This window comes from Centropristis striata, chromosome 21 (genome assembly GCF_030273125.1).
Source record: "Centropristis striata isolate RG_2023a ecotype Rhode Island chromosome 21, C.striata_1.0, whole genome shotgun sequence".
NCBI lineage: Eukaryota > Metazoa > Chordata > Actinopteri > Perciformes > Serranidae > Centropristis > Centropristis striata.
Window position 1 is genome coordinate 18,986,096 of NC_081537.1, and position 22,300 is coordinate 19,008,395.

The window sequence follows — 22,300 nt, forward strand, 5'->3', positions numbered from 1 at the left end:
AACATTCATCTGTGGTAAACCAGTGATCAGGCAGCACATCCAGTAAAAATAACAGCGGGTCATTTTTCCAAAATCCTTTCTCCAGATCGTTGGTTTCATGTGCTTACAACTGTCATTCACATTTATTTTTAGATTTTTGATTTTACTGATCCTGCTTTTTATTTTTAATTGAAATTGAAAGCTTTTTTCAGTTAATTGTGACACCCACAACTGCAATACATGTGCAATTTCATGTCAAAAAGACAGCAAACTGCAGCTAAATACAAACTAAAGCACCAGAGTCTCCACAGTTTGGATGGAAAAACAGAAAATACCATTTTTTGCAGACAGGTGAGCGCACCAACATGTACAAACATTTGGCTGCCAGCATCTATAGAATCACAAAAGGGCATTATATAACAGGGTTCTAAATGCTCTAAAAAAAAAGAAAGTAGCTGCTGAATTTGAACGCATATTAGCTTGTGCAGACAGCTTGCAACTCTGTGTGTGGAGATATTTATCATCTAAGAAATCATTGTAAATATCATGGCCAAGATATTTAATCTCATGACACACTTTAATAGCAATGCCCGATATTTACAGCCGTGTTTCAGCATTAAAGATATGGTGACTTGAGGATTATAACACATGTACACGCCCCACATCCACTCTTATATATACATAATCCCACATATACACACATATTTATATTATATACACTTAACATGTACATTTAAATATCTGTACATGCACATACACAATATGAGATGATTCAAACTTTACATAACATGATTTCGCCACCAGTGTTACAGACAGTTACTACAAATACAGTATTATTCAGCAAGTGATTTATTTATAGAGTTTCTTTCAAAGCAATAAGTGATAAAACAGAAGTAAGAGGAGATAAAGAAAGAGGCATAATAAACAACAGCATAGAACAAATTAATGCAACATAGCAGAAAAATTAAAGTGGAAAAAGTAAAATCACAATAATAGAATCAAAGAGAAGAGAGAGATTAAGAGAAACCCAAAAATACAGAGAAGCCGGTCTGTAAAAATAGGATGTAAGATGACATTTAGAAACAAAGACAAGTGCAAATCGACCTTGTGCTAAGTGGGAAGGCCGATAGAAAGTATTTCTACTCAGGCAGGAATAGACACCAATGGTGTCATTGTGGAGGAAGGTGTGAGCTTTCTGTTGCACAGTCACAGCCGGTGGTCTTGTTAATCCACATTTAATGACCACGTTCCTCCAGACGTCCAATTTTTTGAGCCAGAACTGTGGTTCTCAAATAGATTGGGACTTATTTCTCATGATTTCTTCTTTTATAATACCTCACATTAATCTGTTTTATGTGAACAATAATGTCCCTTTTACACCAAATATCGCAGCTACCAGTAATTAAGTGATCGGCACTGCAAATATGGCTGAAAAATGACGGATTTGGAGACATGTAACTCACTTTATTAACATTATTTTAGCAGCATTTAAATACCTAGTGGTTAGTAGGGGATTCATATAAAAATACAGATTTTGAAATGTAGTTGAAACAACAGTTATATGGAATTTTTACATCCAAAAAACTGCACTTTTTAGCCAAATGCAGGGCAGTTTTAGCAGTTTTGACAAGTATCATAACGGTGTCCTGGCTAACAGGTATGTAACAGTCATTTTAAACATTATTCCAGACTGCCATTAAGCTGTAGGAGCTTTCAAAACATTTATTTATTTGTTTATTTTTTTAAATGACAAATTCCTGGTGGGTACACTCTCTGTCATCTGGTTTAAAACTCCAACAATCCTTGATAGCTTAATCAGGGCAATATTTCCTTATTTTACAAAAATGAACAGGATGTTTTTCAGTAACTGGAAGCAAGAATTGTTGAATATTTCTTCTTTTTCGTTACTACGTGGAACGTCCTGCCTAGCTACATTAGATATTGTTTTTTAAATCTTTTTCTTCTTCCCTTTTTAGTACTTTTATGTTTCTGCCTTTCAATATTTATTAGTGTTTTTATCTTGTTTTTAAGGACTTTATTTTGCCTCTTTTGGTTTGTAATGCTGTACTGTGAAGCACCTGAAAGGTGCTGTACAAATAAAGTTATTATTATTATTTGAATCATTAGATCAGAATATTTCCATGGATTCAGAAAGTACAAAAACTACATTAATGTAGACTAATTGATAATTTAATGATCTTTTATTCTGGTGACAAAAGCAGCTTGTTGCACATATGTACCTGAGGTTATCAATTATTTATGATAATTTGGCTGCACTCAAAAATACACCATATGTTCAGTGCAGCATTTTTCAATATGGACTTACTGTGTCACCAAGTCAGGAGTCCTCAGCATTTTTCCAGCGTGGACAACCCTTGTTTCAGCTTGTTTAGTAATATATAGTATGTTATAATGATACTTAATAAATATTTTTGGGGACAAACAGGACCTGAATTTTCAGGTAATCAGGTCACCAGAGTTTCAACCTACACAACACCATTATCAGAGTTCATTGGGTTGCTGCCATGGCAACATGCCATTTGACTCAGTGCCAGACAGTTATCCAGCAATCTCTGTGTGTGTCAGTAGACCTCAGCAACACTAATCTGGACAAAGACAGGTCGTCTGTGATTATCCACCTGTGTGTGCGCGCGCGCGCGTGTGTGTGTGTTGTCATTATTGACGCTGCACTGTATGTTGTTTATCTGCCCTCTTGTGGTGATGTGCAGTAAAACCGGCAGTACCGATGCAGCCTACGCTCTTCAGAACTTGGCTCTGCTCACACCAGAACTCGCCATCCCGCCTGTACTGGAAAAGTAAGTTTGTAAGAGATATCTGGCACATTAATGTACCATCAAATAACATTTAAAAATATTTCATCTTGCTCTAAGTTAAGTAATTTGGGGGCTTGTTGGGGATGTACGGATTAAAGTATCTAAGTTTGTATTTGGGTATATTTTAGCAAATTGGCACCATTAAAAGTATGCAGAATTAGCAGTTATCAGTTTTTGTTTGCAATGTACCCATGAATTTACAGACAATTATCTGTGGATTACTATTATTCTGAAGGAAACTTTAAAAGTGATGTTTCTCAGGCAAGCTCTGGAGTCATAAGAAGCCTTTTTTGTTTTTAAAACAGTTTATTTGCAATGGTCAACATCCTTTAAAATATTCTTATACATTCTCTTAATTTTCAGGAAAGTTAAACTTTTTCCACAAATGTTCTTAACCAAAGAACATAAAAAAAAAATAGATCAATTAACAAAATGCAAAGTGAGTGTGCAGAACAAAAATCTAATTCAAATCAATATTTGGTGTGACCACCCTTCAAACCAGCATCAATTCTTCTAGGCATCTTTGCACACCTGCCTACTTTTGCACAGTACTATATATCATCTAAATTTGATGTTTAGTTTTCATGCATTTTAATTTGTTTGCATATCACTTCCTGCAAGATGCCCAATAATATCCCCAGGCAATGCACTGTATGTCACACTAAATCTAAAAATAAGTGCATCCAGTATGTGTGCTCATGTCTCAGAAGAGGTAACAGTGTAAGCAATCAGGAACCAAGGGGTTTTGAAGTGCATTAATTGCGTGCTGCACCTGCTGACAGTGTTGACAAAGTGGGCCGAATCAATGACCAAACTACAATAATTACCTTCCAGTTGTTTTCAGAAAATGCACATGTACCTCTTCACCCTTTCAGCTCACTTCATTCTGTTATTTACCACTTCATATTTATGTGTGTAGGCCCCACGATACGATTTTTATCCCGATACTTGAGTCACAATACGATATTATTGCGATTTTAAGTATTTTGCGATACAATATATTACGATTTAACTGTTGTATAGTTTTGTCAAATAAGAGAAAAATTCTCAGTCTGTTCATCGCACTTCAGTCTTTTTATTTCTCCACAATGAGAGTCAAACCCACAGACTGACCAACAAAGTCTTCAGTCAAACTGAGCTGAACTGATATCAAACATGTATGGACGACAACAACTGCAGCATTTTAACAAACTTTCCTCAACTTTAAGCTTCACTGCTCTGAATTTTTTTCGAATGAAACATAAAAAAAGCCTAACTGTGCATTGTTAGTTTTGACAACTTCCTGACATGATATCCTGACATTTACATATATGGTGCTTATAGATTCCTCAGATCTTGTAGTTTCATATGATACCAGTATCTCCAGTATAGTGACTAAAAAATGTACTAAAATTTCTAAATATCGGTACTTGGCGGCCACGAATCGATATTATATTGCCATGGAAAAATATGCCGATACTATGCTGTATCGATTTTTTCCCCCACCTCTAGGACCTATGCAGCGATGGAGACCCTGACGGAGCCGCACACGCTCACCGCCACTCTCAGCTGCATGATCGGCATGGCCCGCAGCTTGGTGTCCCCAAACAACCATTACCCAGAGGGCCGCGGACACGTGCTCCCACTGCTCATAGGCTCCCTGCCGGGGGTGGACCCTAACGACTTCAGCAAGTGCATGGTGAGTAATGGATGTGTTGATTAGTAATGAAGAGGAATTGTTAGACAAGTAGACAATACAGCTCCTGCTGATTAAATTCCCCTCTCGTGTACTCTGGTCTGTCCTATTAATAATTCCTGAAAGTGGAATGAATATCTCAGTTTGAAGAACTTGCAATTACCGAGGCTCAGTCCTCAGTTTCTGCTTGGATTGTAAAATGGATTGCTTTTCTTTCTTGGTGTGCTCATTGTCTCCAGACTACATTAATCCATCACCCCAAAGTGAATTGATACATTTGAAAAAGTTATTCCACCGACATCTGGTAGGTTATTTAACTGGGGCCTTGATCACGTCAGATGATGTAAATTGATCCGTTTCCCGTTGTGCCGCTCTGTCCAGATAACGTTCCAGTTCATCACTACCTTCACCACTCTGGTGCCTTTAGTGGATTGTTCGTCTGCTCCTTCTCAGCACAGCGATCTCTCAGAGGTACACACACAACACACATTAACAATTCAGTCACTAAAGAGATTAAATAAACAAAATATGTACAACATCCCAAGCAAAGGTCTTGCCATCAATCATTCAAAGACATCTTCTTTCTTAGAGAAATAGCTCTGGTTAGTTCAAAGTCTAAAAACAGGGGAAAACAGCTGCTGACTCTGTTCAAAGTTACCAAAATCCAGCTAGAGTGTAAACATATCTAGCATATTTCTGATCGACTGGATAAAAACAGTCGACAAAGCCAGCGTGAAGTCATATTATGGACGTGTTAAAGCCTTGAGTTTGGCATTTTTGCTGTTTCCATCTTGTTTTTTTGGGCGCCCAAAGTGATTTGGCTAAGAGGGCAGTAGCTGTGTTTCCATCAACAAATTCTTATTCCATTTTGAAGATTCCCATGAGAAAAGCTTGATGGAAACACCAAAATTTGATCAAACTTTAAAAAATGCACTTAACTTTTTTCCGCTTCACTTTTTTTTGTCTTTTTCAAAAGAGTTAATGCACTAAACAGGAGATGGAAACTATTTTTTTCAGAATAAGTTCTGACATAGCGAACATTTAACTCACATGACTGATAAGCTGTTTCTGAGCTTCCGAAATATTATAGTAGCCCAATTGAATCCATTTCCTGATTCCAACTGAAATTATCTCCATTTTCTCTCATGGGTGGTCAAAATTGTCCTTTTAACATCTTTTTTGTTGTTTTTGTCTCTCTTGTTCTTTCCCTGTTTACTGACGGATTAGTCTACAGCAACACATTAAACTGCCATCTTCTGACCAAAATACGTTACTGCAGCTTTGTTTATTTGCTCTAAACAAGCTGATGGAAACGTCCATAATTTGCATTTTCTTCAGTGCAACATTTCAAAATTTTGCTTAAAAATTAGCTTTGATTTCGATAGAAACACAGCTTTTTTCCAGCGCGGCAAGGTCAGGCACTGCATAGCAAACGCTAAGTCCATCCATACTTCACTGTGATATTAATTTGCATCCAAAATTTGACCAACAAAAAAACAGGATTAAAACAAAATGTTATTTTTATCCAACTAAAATGTTACAATTAACTTTGAGGAACTGAAAACACTGTCAAAGGGTCAACGCGTTTAGACAAAAACACGTACAGCACCCAAAAACAACTTCATGGCTATTTTACTCTAAAATACGAATATAATTTACAAAACAAACATTTTGCTGTATTGAAGAACACTTTAAACTAGCAACTGAGACCATAAACTCATTTCGGAAAATGTTTACTGAGGTAATAAATCAAGTGAGAAGTATGGTCATTTTCTCATAGAGCTCTATAAAATTATTTTTTGAGACAGTGGAGTCGCCCCCTGCTGGCCATTAGAAAGAATGTAATTTTAAGGGACATGGAGGCTATATCCACTTCTTTTACACAGTCTTTAGTTTTTCCCAAAACGGTGAATTAAATGTTATTTTCTTGACTATTTTAAAATAAAACCAGTTCACATACAGAATCATATTACAGTCTACAATTCCAGTAACCAATCATTTCCATTTCTCCCTCTTAGATTGAGTCAAATCTGTGTTTTGCTTCGGCTGAATTTGAAGACTTCGTTCTCCAGTTTCTGGACAGGTAGAGACAAATTACCAAGTCAAACTGTCACTTAGTAAAGCCTCGTTGTCAACGTCTTGAGTGTGAATGTGTCTCTTTCTGTTTGAAATGCACCGGTCTGCAACGCTGGCTCTGCTGGCCATGTATAACAGCCTTTTTGGTTTAAAAAAAAAAAAAAGAAAAACAGAAATGCTGTTGACATTTTCATCGCTGACAAGTGTATAAGGGTGTGCTTGTGTGTGTGCATATCTGCAGGTGTTTTGCTCTGATAGACAGCAGCACCCTGGAACAGACGAGAGATGAGATGGAGACAGATACCCAGACTCAGCTGGAGAGCCTGGTGGAGCTCGGCCTGTCCTCCACCGTGAGCACCATCCTGACACAGTGCTCCACAGAGATATACAAGGTAGCACACACAATCTATCTCTTTTAAATTAATTAATTAATCTCTGTACTCTAACACTAATTAAACACTTTTAATACAGATCACTAACCTTAAAGCCACATTAAACTAAATTTAAAGCTTCGTGGATGAGATGAACATAAACATTTCTGCCCAAGATCGAAACGTTTTGGTTGGAGATTTATGGTTAACGCTTTATATTAAGGTCCTTGTAATAACCATTAATAAACAAGTAATAAGGCCCTTGTAAGTCCTTACAAGATGCTTATTTACATTATTGTGTGTTTATAAGCTTATATAAGTGTTAATAATGGCATTACATACACCCATGACCCACCCATTATGTCTTTGCCATGCCTTTATTAATCTTTTTTTGTTTGCTTATTGATATTAAAATATACTTTATTGCTCATCTATTATAAGTTAACTATAAGTTAACTATGCTTTTTGCAACTACTGGATCTAAAGCGAGAACAATGGCTTATTACTAGGTAATTAATGGTTATTAAGGACCTTATTAAAAAGCGTTACAGATTTATGTTGGTTTTTTTCAGTTTGAATTGAGCAGAGCTTACATAAACTGAACAATCAGGGTTTAGGGATTTATTAGCATTTGAGTCAAAATGTGACGATAGTTTTGGGGTTATTTGCTTAGTTTTAAAGTGCTCATATTCTTAATTAAAGGCACAATAAGTCATTTTCAAAATTGATAGTTGCTTATTTAGTTATAATAATAATAATAACATAATAATAATCTTTATTTAAAGAGCACTTTTCAAAACACATGTTATGAAGTGCTTTACAAAGGCAAATTAAAAACAGACAGAAACAAAACAGAAACAAAATCAACAGATAAAAGTAATTTTAGTGTAGAAATACCAAGGCGGTCTAATAAGAAAATTACAAGAGAATTAAAAGATAAAAGTATGTTTTGAGAAGAGTCTTTTAAAAAAAAATCACTGACTCAGGCGACCTGAATTGTTATATTATGACTATTTCATGTTAGATAAATGCTTTTAGAGGCTTTAAAGGTTCATATTCAGTCATAATACAAATGTAAACAAAAGGGTAACCATTAAAAATTTGTTTGGCTGATGCATTTGTTCAGAACGGACCCACACAGATTGTTTTATGTATTCCTATTATATTATATTTTTATTATTATTGATGCATTTATGTAACCATATTTTTACTGTCATGAAAGCAGAGCTAATTTTAACTACTTAATATACTGTTATGTGGTTGAATTAATAAAATGCGTAATAATTTTAAATTATTTTTATTTTTTCATGTTAAATCTCGACCTGAAAAGTAACTAAAGATAGATTAAAAAAAAGTACAATATTTGCCTCTAAAATGTAGTGAAGTAGAAGTATAGAGGAACTCAAAATGGAAATACTAAAGTACAAGTACCTTAAAATTGAACTTGAGTAAATGTACTTTACGTTACGTTCTACCACTGACTCAAAACTAAAACTGACAGAAAAATAATCTAAATAATCGTCATGCTAGTCGTCTGTTAAAGATTGTGAATGTCTTTTTCAATTAAGTTTTGATTAATTGCCCAGCCCTAACTTGAATTACACACTAATTAAGCTATAAAAGATGTATGATGCAAATATGTTCACAACTCTAGCTCTTGTGTTGTGCACAGTGTGTGGAAAATCTTCATTTAAACACATTGAGATCTTCCCATCTTTGCCTTGGTGTTAGACGGCGCTGCAGAAGGTGTTTAACTTCGCCACCTCCAACATTTTTGAGACGTGTGTCTCGGGCAGGATGGTGGCTGACATGTGCAGAGCTGCAGCAAAGGTTTGTGTTCAACAGATTTTTATCTCATTTAACTGTAATGTGCTGAGCAGAGTCGACAGATTTGTTGGCTGTCATCTATGATACAAAACCTTTTTTTCTCCATTCATCCATTCCTGTCATACTTCACAGTAATTGCGTCATAATTTATTGTGTGTTATGTTCTTCATTTTGCACATTTTCAGTGTTTGTGGTGGTGTTTGGAGTTCTAACTGATGTCATTTTCTTGTTTCTGCTCGGGCATCTAAATGTGCGTGTGTGTCTGATTGCAGTGTCATCCCGCTGAGTCTCTCCGTCTGTTCGTCCCTCACTGCTGCAGCGTCATTTTCCACATTACCGACAGTCAGTACCACACTGTGTCTGTGTGTAGAGCAGTTTAGTGTGTGTCTGTGTGTGTGTGTGTGTGTGTGTGTGTGTGTGTGTGTGTAGACTAGTTAGTTTGGTAGCATGAGGACTGTACAAGGCCTCTCAGATTCAATGAGTTTGCAGTTAAGACAAATCTTTCTCGTCAGTTTTTAACACATTATCAAAACAATTAAGAGATTTATTAGACCATGTGGACTCTTTAGAGTGTTCTTATACCAGTGATAATAATTTCTTAATTAAACTTTTTTCTGCCTTTAAGCAGCTGGTTGATAAAGTAGTGGGGAAAAGGGACAAAACTGACACATCGGTTCATACAAAGTGAATCTGGTGAATTAAGTTTTGACTTAGTTGACGTTAGTTGATTCAGGAATTGAAGAGAAATGGATAGATTTGTGGCACACTTTTTTCGAATAACATACTGTTTTTGGGTTGGGGGAAGGTATAACCCTAATTGAAAAAAATATATATAAAAATGATTATACCGTGTGGACTATTTTTAGAGTGTTTTTTTTGTATGTGATTATAATCTGTTAATTAAACTTTTTTCTGCCTTTTAGCAACTGGTTGATAAAGTAGTGGGGAAAAGGGACAAAACTGTCATATCGGTTAATACAAAGTGAATCTGGTGAATTAAGTTTTGACTTAGTTGACGTCAGGACTCAGTGGTGTTTAAATAAAAATTTATTAAACTGATACTTTTGTACTTTTACTTAAGTAAAATATGAATGTGGGACTTTTACTTGTAGTGGAGTAATTTCACAGTGTGGTATTAGTACTTTTACTTATGTAAGGGATCTGAATACTTCTTCACCACTGGTTACTACTAATAAGTAATAAAGACGTATAAAAGTACAGCTGAGGCTGATAGGAATTACATGTTGAAGGATAATTATTTATAACAATAAATATATGTTTGACATCAAGGTGGTTCTAACCAAAGAGGCAAAGAATTACCAAAGTTATTACAGGTAATCCTGAGGGGAACACGAATGTCTGGACAAAATTTCACAGCAATCGCTCCAGTTGTTGTTGAGATTTTTATTGTTGTTGAGATATTTCAGTCTGTGTGCTGACAGACAGGCGCACATAGAACCGTGCAGCTGGAGCGACTAAAGCCTGAAATGACCCCAAATTCAGCAAAAAGGAGCTCAGGGGAGCAATACAGTACATGCCTCACCTTATTTATGTGTGTGTGTGTGTGTGTAGATATGGAGCTGCAGAGTGAAGACGAGCTGGATAAGGAGCTGTTGTGGAATCTCCAGCTGCTCTCCGAGGTGAGACGAGGATGCATCACGTCCCAAGGGCTCCAACACAACACAAAATATTAATCCTGCTAATTTATTTTATCTACAGTATTATCCTGAAACGTTATTTAATCTCAGAGCGATTGAAACCTGTGCCGGAGGGGTCGGCATATCTACTTGATTCCATTACAGATCAATTTGTTCCAACAATATTTCGGAGTCAGGTGTCATTTCCTCACTGCTGCTGGAATCTAATTCAAGGTCCTCGTCAAGTGTTTCTGCAAAAAACTCAAATGAGATGCTTAAAAATGAGCAGAACAGGGAGACATTTTCACTTGTTTTTAAAAGCAGGAACATGATTGTGACATTGTATGAGGGGGGGAAAAAATGATGAATAATGACATTTTTTTGCAGCGTGCACCCTCCACGGTCATAAATATGAAGGAGCTTTGTCGTTAACCAGAACATATTGATACCCTTTCTGTTTTGTTTTATTACTCCTGGGAGCTTAATGCGAGTGGGAGCCAGCCAGATGCTGTGATTTACTGGAGAACCTCAATATTTAAGACACAACTCTCCACTGAATTGCCTGTTTGTGTGTGTGCATGTACTCCTGTGTGTGTGTGTGTGTGTGTGTGTGTGTGTGTGTGTGTGTTGTTTTTAGGTGGCCCGTGTGGATGGTGAACAGCTGTTAAAATACCAGGGGGACCTGGAGCGGATCCTGTGCGTGTGTGTGCGTCTGCGCTGCAAACAGGCGTACACCCTCGCCTGCAGCCTGCTGGAGCACACACTCCGGTCGCTGTCCCTCATCTACCCCACCGAGTACCGCAGCACCTCCGGAGGCTTCGATACTGACCTCCCGATACGGGTAAACACACACACAGACACACAAACGCCTGCAAGGATTACTTTTAGAAACCGAACAATGACCACCGTTATTTAATCTTACTAAAGTTTAATCTAGTCCCTCCACTGCAGCAGGAGTTTCCACTATGGCTCATTTGCTCACCTCCTCGAGTGCAAATTGACTCTTAACGCAGCTATTACAGTATCTAGTCTGTGGCAGGAAACAATGAGGTTTTCCGGGAAACACAAAATGCCACAAATGCAACCTTTAAAACTGTTAAATGAAACGGGATGCTACATGTTCGGTAATTGCAACGCAACGTCCATTTCCAGGAAGAGAATTAGACAGCATTTATTTATCAAACTGAAATTAAATTGCTACACTGACTGGACCAAACACTGTCACACTTTATCTCTCAGTTTTGCATGACAGTAAACTTTTTTAAATAAATATTCTAAAGGTTTTAATAATGACTAAGTGTGCTTTGCACAGACTGTGAACATGAACTGCAAAGGTGTCTTCTTTCATCTTGGACAGTGGTTCACAACCTGCGGGTCTGGACCTCTAAAAGGGCCACTAAATGGATCTGAAGGGGTCACAAGGTGATTAAAGGGATAGTTAAAAAATTTTTTAAAGTGTGATTATATGAGGTTCTTATCCATAGTCAGTGTATTATCTCTATTGTTATGCCACCAGGCACCATTGACAAAAACGTGAGTTTTATTTGCTGGTCCACCGCTGCCTTGTTAAGTAGGTTTGATTGTGTTATTTTGCAACTTTGGTGAATCCAAACTTAACCAGACTGATCGAGGCAGCAGTAGATCAGCAACCCTGGTGTTAAGGTAAAATAAGGTTTTTTAATGGATACTGGTAGCTTTGATATATTTATTCTTACATTTTTGGGTGGATATTTTTCATATACTGAGTTTATTGGGTTTTACAAGAAAATACAATTGTGTCAGAGCTTTCATACAAATAAAAATGTATTAACGTTTTTTTTTAATATAACTCAACATTATACCAATTGACAATTAACATTTTACTAGATCTGAACAAAAACACACACAGAACAAGTTACAAAGATAGAGGAGGCCCCAAAAGGAGAAAAATCACCATCAGTAGCAAAAACTAACCTGTGACAACCCATAATAACCACAAATTATCAATACAGTTGGGACTTTTTTTTAGGTGGTTAATATTTTTAGCTGCTGCTCTGATCCACAACAGTACACAGCTTAGCTTCCTTGCCTGTACACCTTCCTGCTTTTCCAAACTGAAGGCATGTTGACCACCATCTACTGTAGGTAATACACTCACTATGGATAAGAACCTCATATAACCACACTCCAATAAATCCAAACTATACCTTTAAAGAAGAAAAACACTCAGTTATGTTTTCTGGCTGATTGATTGACTGAATACTTTACCTCTTATGGCTTTTTAAAAACACTTAATTACAAGTAGACTACATTTATACATACAGTAAAATACATTTATTACAGAGAAATGTCAACTATGAAACTCTGATTGTATGACGGGATAATAAACAAACAAGTAGAGACAGATAGGAGCGAAGTCTTTCAGTAATGTCCATTACACCTTTTGCTCCTGGACTGTGTGACTGTGTTGAAATGAGCATTTTCCTTACTAATAACTTGAGCTTTACCTCTTTTTTTTGATACAACAAATATGCTAAATCCTACTTGGTAATATTTGCATGATCTCGCTTTAATGCTGCTAAATGCAAGTTCAAAGCTGATTTCTCTTAATGTCTGTTTCAGTTTGTGGCAGCAGGAGAGAAGCGGAGCCACCTGCCCTGCAGATTTTCTGAGAAAAGCTTTTTTCTTAATAATATTTTGTCGTGTTTTCTTACATGAATGCAGGGAAGTGTGTTTCTGTTTTGATGTTAAGGTGATGGTAATTACAGCTACTGTACGCTCCTCTGCTGCTTTCACAAACAGACCTTTTTTTAACTAAAGTTCATGGTCACTGATTCTGCATTTGTTACTTATTTTCCATTTCTTGCTCATCATATTAGCCAGTCAGTCTTCTGTCCATTGTTTAGTGTCCTTACTCTTTACATGTGTTTCAAATAGATGACACAGGTCTGTGGTTTTGAGGCGGACTGGTTGTGCTGGTTTTCTTGCCAGTTGTTCCAGTGGAAAATCTCTTTCCCTGTGACTTTTTTTAGAAAACCCTTCTCTCTGTGTATGTCTCCAGGACTGGGGCAGAGCTGGAGATGTGGCAGACTTGGGTGTGTGTTGGCACGTGCCTGATCAGGAGGAGGAGAACTTTGTTTTCCAGCTGTTGTCCCGCCTCCTGCACCCCGAGCTGCAGCGAATCAAGGGCCACGTCTCTGGAGATCAGCCAATGAGCAGGTGTGCTTTTCTGTTATCCTTGCTTTTCAATTTTTTAAGATGTAATCAGGCACACGTACAAACGAAACAAAGGAACCTTTCATGACTGATAAATGAGATTCATCTGCATCCAAAAAAAATTAAAAACCTGCAGATTAACATCTGCTTTTAATAGCTGTCTTGATGAAGCCAAATCAAGAGCACAGAGGGTTGAAAAGTCTTATTTAGCTCCTCAGAAGTGGTGAAACACTGTTATAGGCTTGCCAAGTCACAACAAACACACACCAATACTGCTATAAAGGGACTGTAACGTGGGATCTGACTCACAGGGAGGAGCTGTTGCAGAGTCTTGCTATTGTGCAGCACTGCCTTCTTGGAGCTGGAAGCATGCTGCCCCCTCTGGATGGACCACACGTATCTGACCTGTGAGTCCTTCAGCTCCACACGTATAAAAACACACATTTTCCTGCAGGCCTGTCACGTTCTGCTCCTTACATTTTGTTTCTCCTCAGCGTGCCCTCCATGGTAAATCTGGGGGAGATCAAGCTGCATATAGGCGTCGAATATGGTGAGAAAACACACAACACACACTGCACAAGCAGTCTCTGAGCAGTTTCAGTGGGTGATAAGGCCGCTCATCCTGCATTCTGTGTCCATACGGGACGCCTGTGTGTCTCCTCCCCTCCAGATGATTCACGGGAGAACTACAGAGAGTCCATCTGCCAAACCATGAGACTGCTGCTACGTGAGTGAAGACTTTAACTCCACTACTCGCCAGCTCTAAACTCCCTCACTTTGTTTAGAGCGTGATTGTGTTGCACAATTAATCTCTACCCACTTTTATCCAGATCACATCTTGGAGCACTCCGAGGATGACACAAAGTCACTCTTCGTCATCATTAAGGTGATTTTTTTATTATTCATGTGCTTGAATGTTATTATTCTCTCCTGCAGTGGACCCGTAAAGGTCTCACGGCGCCCTTTTTCTGTCTGTCTGTCTACAGATCATCAGTGACCTCATGTTTTTCCGCGGCACTCACAAGAAGGAGTTTGACTCACGTTGGAAAAGCTTCACTCTTGTCAAGAAGTCCATGGAAAACAGGGTGAGTTTGAAAAGCACAACAAGGCCGCTGATTATTGTCAGTTTCAATGAGTAGCTTGCGGGGTGATTTAAATATGTTGCCTTTCCTTTTCTGCAGCTCCACGGGAAAAAACAGCACATCAGAGCCCTGCTCATTGACCGTGTTCTACTCCAGCATGAGGTCAGTATAAAGTAATAATTCATCTCAACATGATCATTTGTTATCAATTACTCACCCGGTGTTACCTTGAACTCTTAAATAAAACTTTGTTTTTCTCGCCTGCCTCCACGTTGAATGGAGAATCCATTTTCAACAGAATAAATCCTTGAAAAAAATCCTTATTTACGTTTGTTTACAAATTTGTGTATAATGCAAGTCTACTACTTTAAAAGACTTTTATGCAAACAACCCCTAGAAGCCTTTCAGGTCCATGGCAACATTTTCTAGAACATAAATTATTATCATGCAAGGTATTTTTTTTTCCATTTTTGCAGGTTAAGTCACCCTGCCAACCTTACAATACTACCAAAATCTGCAAAGTTGCATCAACACATTATTTGTCACAATAAGGCTACGCTACTCTAGTCATTATTTTGGGTACTGCCCTTATAATATAGGACACAGGAAAGGAGAATAAGATGCAGCACAGTAATAAATACAGCCTCTGATTGGTCGACCGACTCAACAGGAAGGTATCATTTTGCCAAACCTGCTTTGTGCCCTGTGATTTGTTGTTTATTTACCATTATTGCAAGTAAATGAATCAAACAAATGCACAATAAATGTGATTGTAAATAGTTAAATTACAGTTAAATTCTCATTGGTTAGTTTTATCTACAAATGTATTCTTGTGCTGCTCCCCTCACACCTGTGTACTCACATGTGTCAAGAGTGAGAACTGAGTTAGATAAGAAAGCTTTTAGTTACACCTCCCCTTTATCATGGAATAGTTTGCAAAAGGACTTGAAACTGTCTGAGCTGATCACAATCGGGGAATTCAAATCGATTTTAAAGGAAAAAGAAATCGAATATATATCTAACCCAAAGCGAGCATCAGATGAGGAATAAAAGTGATTTAAGTGACTCTGAACGTGCTGATCTACTGGGATTTTCATGGACAACCATCTCAAGGGTTTACAGATAATGGTCCAAAAATAGAAAATATCCAGAGTGCAAAATGCCTTGTTGATGCCAGAGGTCAGAGGAGAATGGCCAGACTGATTGGAGATGATAGAAAGGCAACAGTAGCTCAAATAACCACTCATTTCAACCAAGGTTTGCAGAAGACCATCTCTGATTGAAAAACACGTCCAAACTTGAAGCAGATGGGCTACAGCGGCAAAACACCAAACCATCACTTTATTAGCTACACCTTATAGGTAATAAAGTTTCCAGTGGGTGTAGTTTTGATGTTAAAAGCCCCCATTTACTATAATTCTTTTGGATTATTTCTTAACTGTGGAGGCATGCGAGGAAAACAAAGTGTGAGTTATAGGTAAACAAATTCTGGGAGTGAAGTGAAGTGCTCTTTGTGCAGGGTCACAGATGTACCACTTGCATATGAAATCAAATGTTTTTCTTAGCCAGAAGCTGTTTTTTTGCTGTTTTTAAATAATATTTGAATATTGTATTTCTGTGTGAATAGATGAGGAAGCTGGTGGTTGAGGGCAGTGAATATAAAGTGGTTCATCAGGAGCTGCTCTGTGATCTGCTGCTGCTTTCTACCAGCACTTACAGCCAGGTAAAACTGACACGAGAAATTAACAAGAAAAAATTCAATCAGAACATCTGCTGGTTCCCATTTTCCTGATGGTATTAACATAAATATCCCTGGTGATAGACTAATTAATTGAGGATGTATGCATGTACATCTGTGTGTGTGCGTATGTGTGTGTGTCCTTGCAGGTACGTAGCAGGGCTCAGCACGTGTTGACGGCCGCACTGGGAACCTTTAGCTTTTCCTACAGAGACCTGATCCCCCGAATCCTGCAACTGCTGTCACCACAATACACCACCGGCACACAACAGCAGTTTAAGGTACCACACACACACACACACACACACACACACACACACATGCACTAACACACAGCACATGGTGACAAACACAATTGTCGCTCTGAAGTCGCTCATAAAGGTCACTGTCCGTGGTGCTGAACCTGAAGGTGTCCAAAACTAGACTCCCTACACTGGTTACCTGTGGCCTTCAGCATCCATTTTTCAAGTTTTACTGCTTGTTTTTAAGGCAGGAAGGCCTTGACCCCTCCTGCATTGTTGCCCTTTTCTTTCTTGACACTCCTGATCTTAGTCTGAAGTCTGCAGACCAGTTTTTGTTGACTACACACAGGGCTACACTGGAGACAGAGGGCACATTTAGTGTCAGGGCACCAAAACTCTGGAAAAGCCTTCTATTGGAAATAAGGCCAGGAACATCAGTATCTAATAAAGGCACAATTTATCCAAGAAAGAAACTGTAAAAACAGGCACTGTCATCGATATTTGAACGTTGTGATGGTCTTGGACTGGTCACAGGTTATGAAGGTTTCCATTAGAAAATGTAACCAAAAAAAAGCTTAAACTTTTAATATATCTGTCAAAATCACTTTATTCCACATTAAAATGCAAAAATAAACCGTTCTGTTCCTGTTAAAAAGATTAAATTCTGCTCCTCATCGACATTTTGAAGCCATTCTGCTGTGACGACAACATGACAAATATGAAATGAAATTGAACTAAACATATTAAACTAAACAAAATTTAAGAAGAAATTAAACTTGCATTTTTCTTTTTTCTCTTTTTTTATGATGTTTGCCATTATAACTTATTTTTGAGTTGGTCACACTTCTAGCCGTGACTGTGCTGATTCTGTAGAGCTGCAGGACCTGTAGATTTTATATATTGCAGTGAATTAAATGTAAAAAGAGCTAAGCATGCCCTGAAACAGCCTGTGGGTCTGAAGGTTAATTAGATTTATGCTCAAAGGTTACATATTGTGAGAAGCAAGACTTTCACATCTTTTTTTATTCCATTAAGCTGGTCAAGGTGCTCTATAACTGTATCTAGCCCGTATTCAGTAACTGTGCCTTTAAGTGAGACATCAGAAAGCGCAGCTACAGTACGGCTACAGTAATTCCCCGGCTGCAATGACAGTGCAGAGACTCCGAGGGGGCAGATATGAGCTGACTGAAAGGGCCTTAAAGGGACAGGCACTAAAACTGAGCATTTCAAACAGAGTATATATTCATACAGACGATACGAGGGAAAATTATGTTTTCTTTTGACATTTAAGCATGGTAGAAACCCAAAATACATATTTAAGTATGAACCTGAAATGAGTATAATATCCCCTTTAAAACTGCAACTTTGTGTCCGTTTCACAAACTTAAATACAACCAATCACTCAATCACTGTGACCCTGATCAAATATAAGCTGTTTACACTGTATATACAGCCTGCTGATGTACATAATAGAAACCTAAATACTTCAATAAACATCTGACCTCCTGTCTTATTTATATTCTAGTCTTGTGTGTATCAAAGTCTTTTCTTACCTGTATTTTATAGCATTGTTACAAAATATTTCTTAATCTTGCACTGTTTCTACATAGCATTTCTAAACAATTTCTCCTCTACTACGTCATAAGTCTCAATAAGTATCTTTCATATATACTGTATTGTATTTTCTATTGCATCTATAAGTGACAGCATTTCATTATACTTGTGTAAAATACTGGTAGATAGATGATGGATAGGTTTATTGTACATTATATGGGCTGATATGTGTCCTTCAAATTCAGACAAAAGACTTACGCAGGTTGTTAAGGATTCAGCATCTAATTCAGCTGCAGCACTTTCAGTTTGTCAGTTCGTCAGTTTGTCTGTGTATGTTTGAACGGCCGTGAACAGTAAAATGCAACTCGTGTCTTTCCTCTGTAATTCAGGGTGCTTTGTACTGTCTGCTGGGTCTGCATGGAGGTCTTTGTCTGGCCAGTGCGAGGGACTGGGACTGTGTCGGGGAGGTGTGGCCCGCTCTGGTGCGCTGTGGCCTCTCGCCCTCCATGACCCTGGAGAAACCGTCCATCGGAGGACTGCTCGACGACATCACTGACCGGATCCATCGTCAGCACGACACCATAGGGATCTATTTCACCGTGAGCAATATATTCATTAACACTGTCCTACAAAGCCTAACTGCAGTAACTACAGTTTTGGTCGAAAAAAAAAAAAAAAATCAAAAATCAACTCCTTGATGTCTGGTTTATCTTGTGACAAAGTTTTAGATTTCATTTTTTTTTAATTTCAGAGAAATAATGATTAGATTAGATTTGACTTTATTAATCCCACAGCTGGGAAATTTCTTTGTTACAGCCGTAAAATTTCACACAATTTTTAAGATAAGATAAAAAAACAATCTAAGAAAAGACATTTAACAATATACAAAATATACAATAATAATATACTATATACAACTTAGTGCAAATGATATATTATGATGATATTAAAATTGCAGTAAGAACAAAATCCAACTCAAAAAAAAAAAAAAAATATATATATATATATATATATGTATATATATATATACATATATATATATGAATTTAAACATAAAACCAAAGCAGACTGCGGTAAGTTCACTTACCGTAGTCTGCTTTGACTGTGATACAGTGTAGCCTTGTATTTCTTCATTGTGTTGAATAGTGAAGACAAGAAAAATAGAAATTATACATTTATTTAATAGGGAAATGATTATCTAGATATTAAGTAAAAAAGTGAGATAACATTTTATTAAGATAAAATAAAAAAAATAAAGATATATTAAAATATAACAACGTTATAATATTAAGTCTAAAATAAGCACTTTTAAACACGCTTATAACAAAATCAATTTGAAAATGTGTAGTTACTGCAGTTAGGCTTTGTAAGGCGGAACAGGCAATCCACTTTCCTCATCTGATCTTTTTTTTAACAGATCTTTTCTCCTTCCAGGTGTCTGAAACATGTGTGGAGATCGGCAATCACATCGCACAGTCTGAAAACCCCACGCCTTGTTTGGAGGTGCCGTCCGTAGACGAGCTGAAAGAAGGGCTCCAACGTCAGAGGATCAGAAACGTGGTTGCTGCGAGGTAGGAGGACTGCAGCATTTGTACACTCGCTGATTCCGTTTTAATATCCTCTTAGATTTTCTCAAGGTTACAAAAGAGCCAGGCGCTTATAAATATGTGTATATTGTTCAGCTGCTTGCGTTAGCTTCAGGTTTTATTTTTTCAAACACAAAAAAATCTTCTTCTATGCAACTATGACCTTGGAGCTGTTGTAGTACACGACAAGTAAAAACAACAAGCTTGGTCTGTTATGTATTGACTGACGTTAAATGCATCTACAAGGACGTTTTTTAGAATATGAATTGTCCAACACTTGACTAAAGAAGCATGCATTATTATTATTACTATGTGTTTTTTCTCTTATTATCATTAGGAGTTACAGAAGTACTTACTTCTTTTTCTTTTGTGCAGGAAATATGAGAAGCTAGTCAATGATCTCTTGGATTGCCTTGAAGACAGCAACCTGTAGGTTTTCTCTTCACCTGTATATGTGTTATGTATATGCACTGTGTCAGAATAAACTGTTAGATGTGAATTATGTTGTATATTCTGCGTTTAAAATGGCTTTAAGTATCACCTATAGTAGTATATGCATAAAAAATATACTAGTGAAAGATTACATTACAATACACACTTACTGACACTTTTATCTGCTTGTTTTTCAGGCCCTGGAAGTTTGAGCACATGGCCACAGACTTGTTGTCTATCCAGCTGAGAGAAGATCACCCACTCCCCCCCGATGCTGTCCTCTACTTCACACAGAGCCTCACACACGACTCCATCAGCATACGCAAGGTGTGTGTGTTCATCAACATCAACTTAGTAGAAGTATTGGTAACGCTTTATAATAAGGTCCTTAATAACCATTAATTAACAAGTAATAAGCATTAAAAAAAAGCATAGTTAACTTATGTTAACTTATAATAGATGAGCAATAACGTATATTTTAATATCAATAAGCAAACAAAATAAGATTAATAAAGGCATGGCAAAGACATAATGGGTGGGTCATGGGTGTTTGTAATGCCATTATTAACACTTATATAAGCTTATAAACACACAATAATGTTAATAAGCATCTTGTAAGGACTTACAAGGGACTTATTACTTGTTAATTAATGGTTATTACAAGGACCTTAATATAAAGCGTTACCAAAGTATTCAATGGCCCCACATAGGAGTGGGCGATTTGGCCCTAAGAGAATATCACGATATTTTAGGGTATTTTTGCAATATCGATATTTTGGAGAATATTACAAAAGACTGGAAAATATAGAGAAAATATGATTTTTTTAAATGATTTATGAGTCTGTATAAATACATACATAATAACAAAATAGAAATCAGCCATAAATCTCAAATGTAGTGTAAAGTGAAAATCTCAACAGTTGCCAAATACAAAAATTTACTCTCTACTCTTTCCATGTCCTTTTTTCATTTGTAAAGTAGGTGAAGTTTGTGGTTTGCAAGCAAAGAAATCAACATATTTTAATGTTTCAAACTAACAAGAAACAACAGGATCACCTTGGTTGTCAGACAACCTGTAACTTGTAATTAAACTTCACAAAGAGAGAGAAAAATCTTGATTCTATTTCTCCACATCTTTCTTGAGCTTTCACCATCGTTGCATTTGCATTTTTCCTTCATTGTTGGCAGCCCAGACAGCGTGTGGTTGGTACTGTTTCACTTTGTCAGTCTCTGTTTGTGTGACGGGAACTACCACAGAGTACTTTGCCAGTTTTTTATGTCTGTCTTTGTAAACATTTTTTATTAAAAACTAGATTTCATAACCGTGTGAGAAGCAGTCAAAAAACTTCACAGGGGTGTAGCTGAGATCAAAATGAAGGTCTAGAAGATAGGTGTAGTCAGAACAAGAAGTTGTTCCAGCTGTGAACAGAACCTCCATGCACTTTGTGAATTGCATTGTGGGACAATGGTGTCTATCAACAGTACAGTCAACAACATACCACCTGGCATCGAATCAGGCCAGGGGCGTCCTTCCAATTTCTTCAAACTCATTTTGATCTCAACTACACACCTGTAAAGCTATTGGACTGCATTTTGCACAGTTGTGAAGCTGTCATGATGACAAAGTCTGTCTGCAGGCAGGCAGAAATTTAAACACCCGACAAAGAAGTTCAAACCGGTTCTGTAGGGCCTCCAGCTAAAGTCTCCAGGACCACATTCTGCTTTTATGACAGACAAAAACAGACTCAAAAGTTGAAAACGATACCAGCCACATGTCAAGGAGTAGTTACAATCAAGTGATTTTAGTAATCATACTGGTTACATTCTCAAAAATTACAATGTGTGGTGTATTGATTTTGGGGGCACAGTTAGAGTTAAAGTATGTTATGTTTTTAGCTATCAGTCATGAATAGTTCCCAGAGGCCTGTGTAAAAACTGTGTAAAAAGTACAATAAAAGTGGCAGCAATATAAAAAACAAAAAACAAAACTGAGACTGAACCTTAAGTACCAGGAGCTGCTGCTTTACTACTGTAAAACCTCCAAACCTCTACTAGTAATTGTCTTACAAAAC

The 22,300-nt window shown here is 37.3% G+C and overlaps 1 protein-coding gene across 1 annotated transcript in view; it reads left to right on the forward strand.

Moving 5' to 3' along the window:
* LOC131958925 (proteasome activator complex subunit 4B-like) overlaps positions 1 to 22,300 on the forward strand; it is a 47,270-nt gene that overhangs the window by 10,304 nt on the left and 14,666 nt on the right. The window contains exons 11-32 of the mRNA XM_059323998.1: positions 2,709 to 2,795; positions 4,305 to 4,491; positions 4,870 to 4,959; positions 6,507 to 6,571; positions 6,806 to 6,956; positions 8,667 to 8,765; positions 9,035 to 9,104; positions 10,335 to 10,402; positions 11,037 to 11,240; positions 13,440 to 13,597; positions 13,906 to 14,001; positions 14,089 to 14,144; positions 14,265 to 14,321; positions 14,425 to 14,480; positions 14,581 to 14,679; positions 14,776 to 14,838; positions 16,304 to 16,399; positions 16,564 to 16,695; positions 18,600 to 18,809; positions 19,645 to 19,781; positions 20,172 to 20,225; positions 20,426 to 20,555. Of these exons, the coding sequence (XP_059179981.1) occupies positions 2,709 to 2,795; positions 4,305 to 4,491; positions 4,870 to 4,959; positions 6,507 to 6,571; positions 6,806 to 6,956; positions 8,667 to 8,765; positions 9,035 to 9,104; positions 10,335 to 10,402; positions 11,037 to 11,240; positions 13,440 to 13,597; positions 13,906 to 14,001; positions 14,089 to 14,144; positions 14,265 to 14,321; positions 14,425 to 14,480; positions 14,581 to 14,679; positions 14,776 to 14,838; positions 16,304 to 16,399; positions 16,564 to 16,695; positions 18,600 to 18,809; positions 19,645 to 19,781; positions 20,172 to 20,225; positions 20,426 to 20,555 (2,365 nt within the window). The remainder of the gene's footprint in view (positions 1 to 2,708; positions 2,796 to 4,304; positions 4,492 to 4,869; positions 4,960 to 6,506; positions 6,572 to 6,805; positions 6,957 to 8,666; positions 8,766 to 9,034; positions 9,105 to 10,334; positions 10,403 to 11,036; positions 11,241 to 13,439; positions 13,598 to 13,905; positions 14,002 to 14,088; positions 14,145 to 14,264; positions 14,322 to 14,424; positions 14,481 to 14,580; positions 14,680 to 14,775; positions 14,839 to 16,303; positions 16,400 to 16,563; positions 16,696 to 18,599; positions 18,810 to 19,644; positions 19,782 to 20,171; positions 20,226 to 20,425; positions 20,556 to 22,300) is intronic.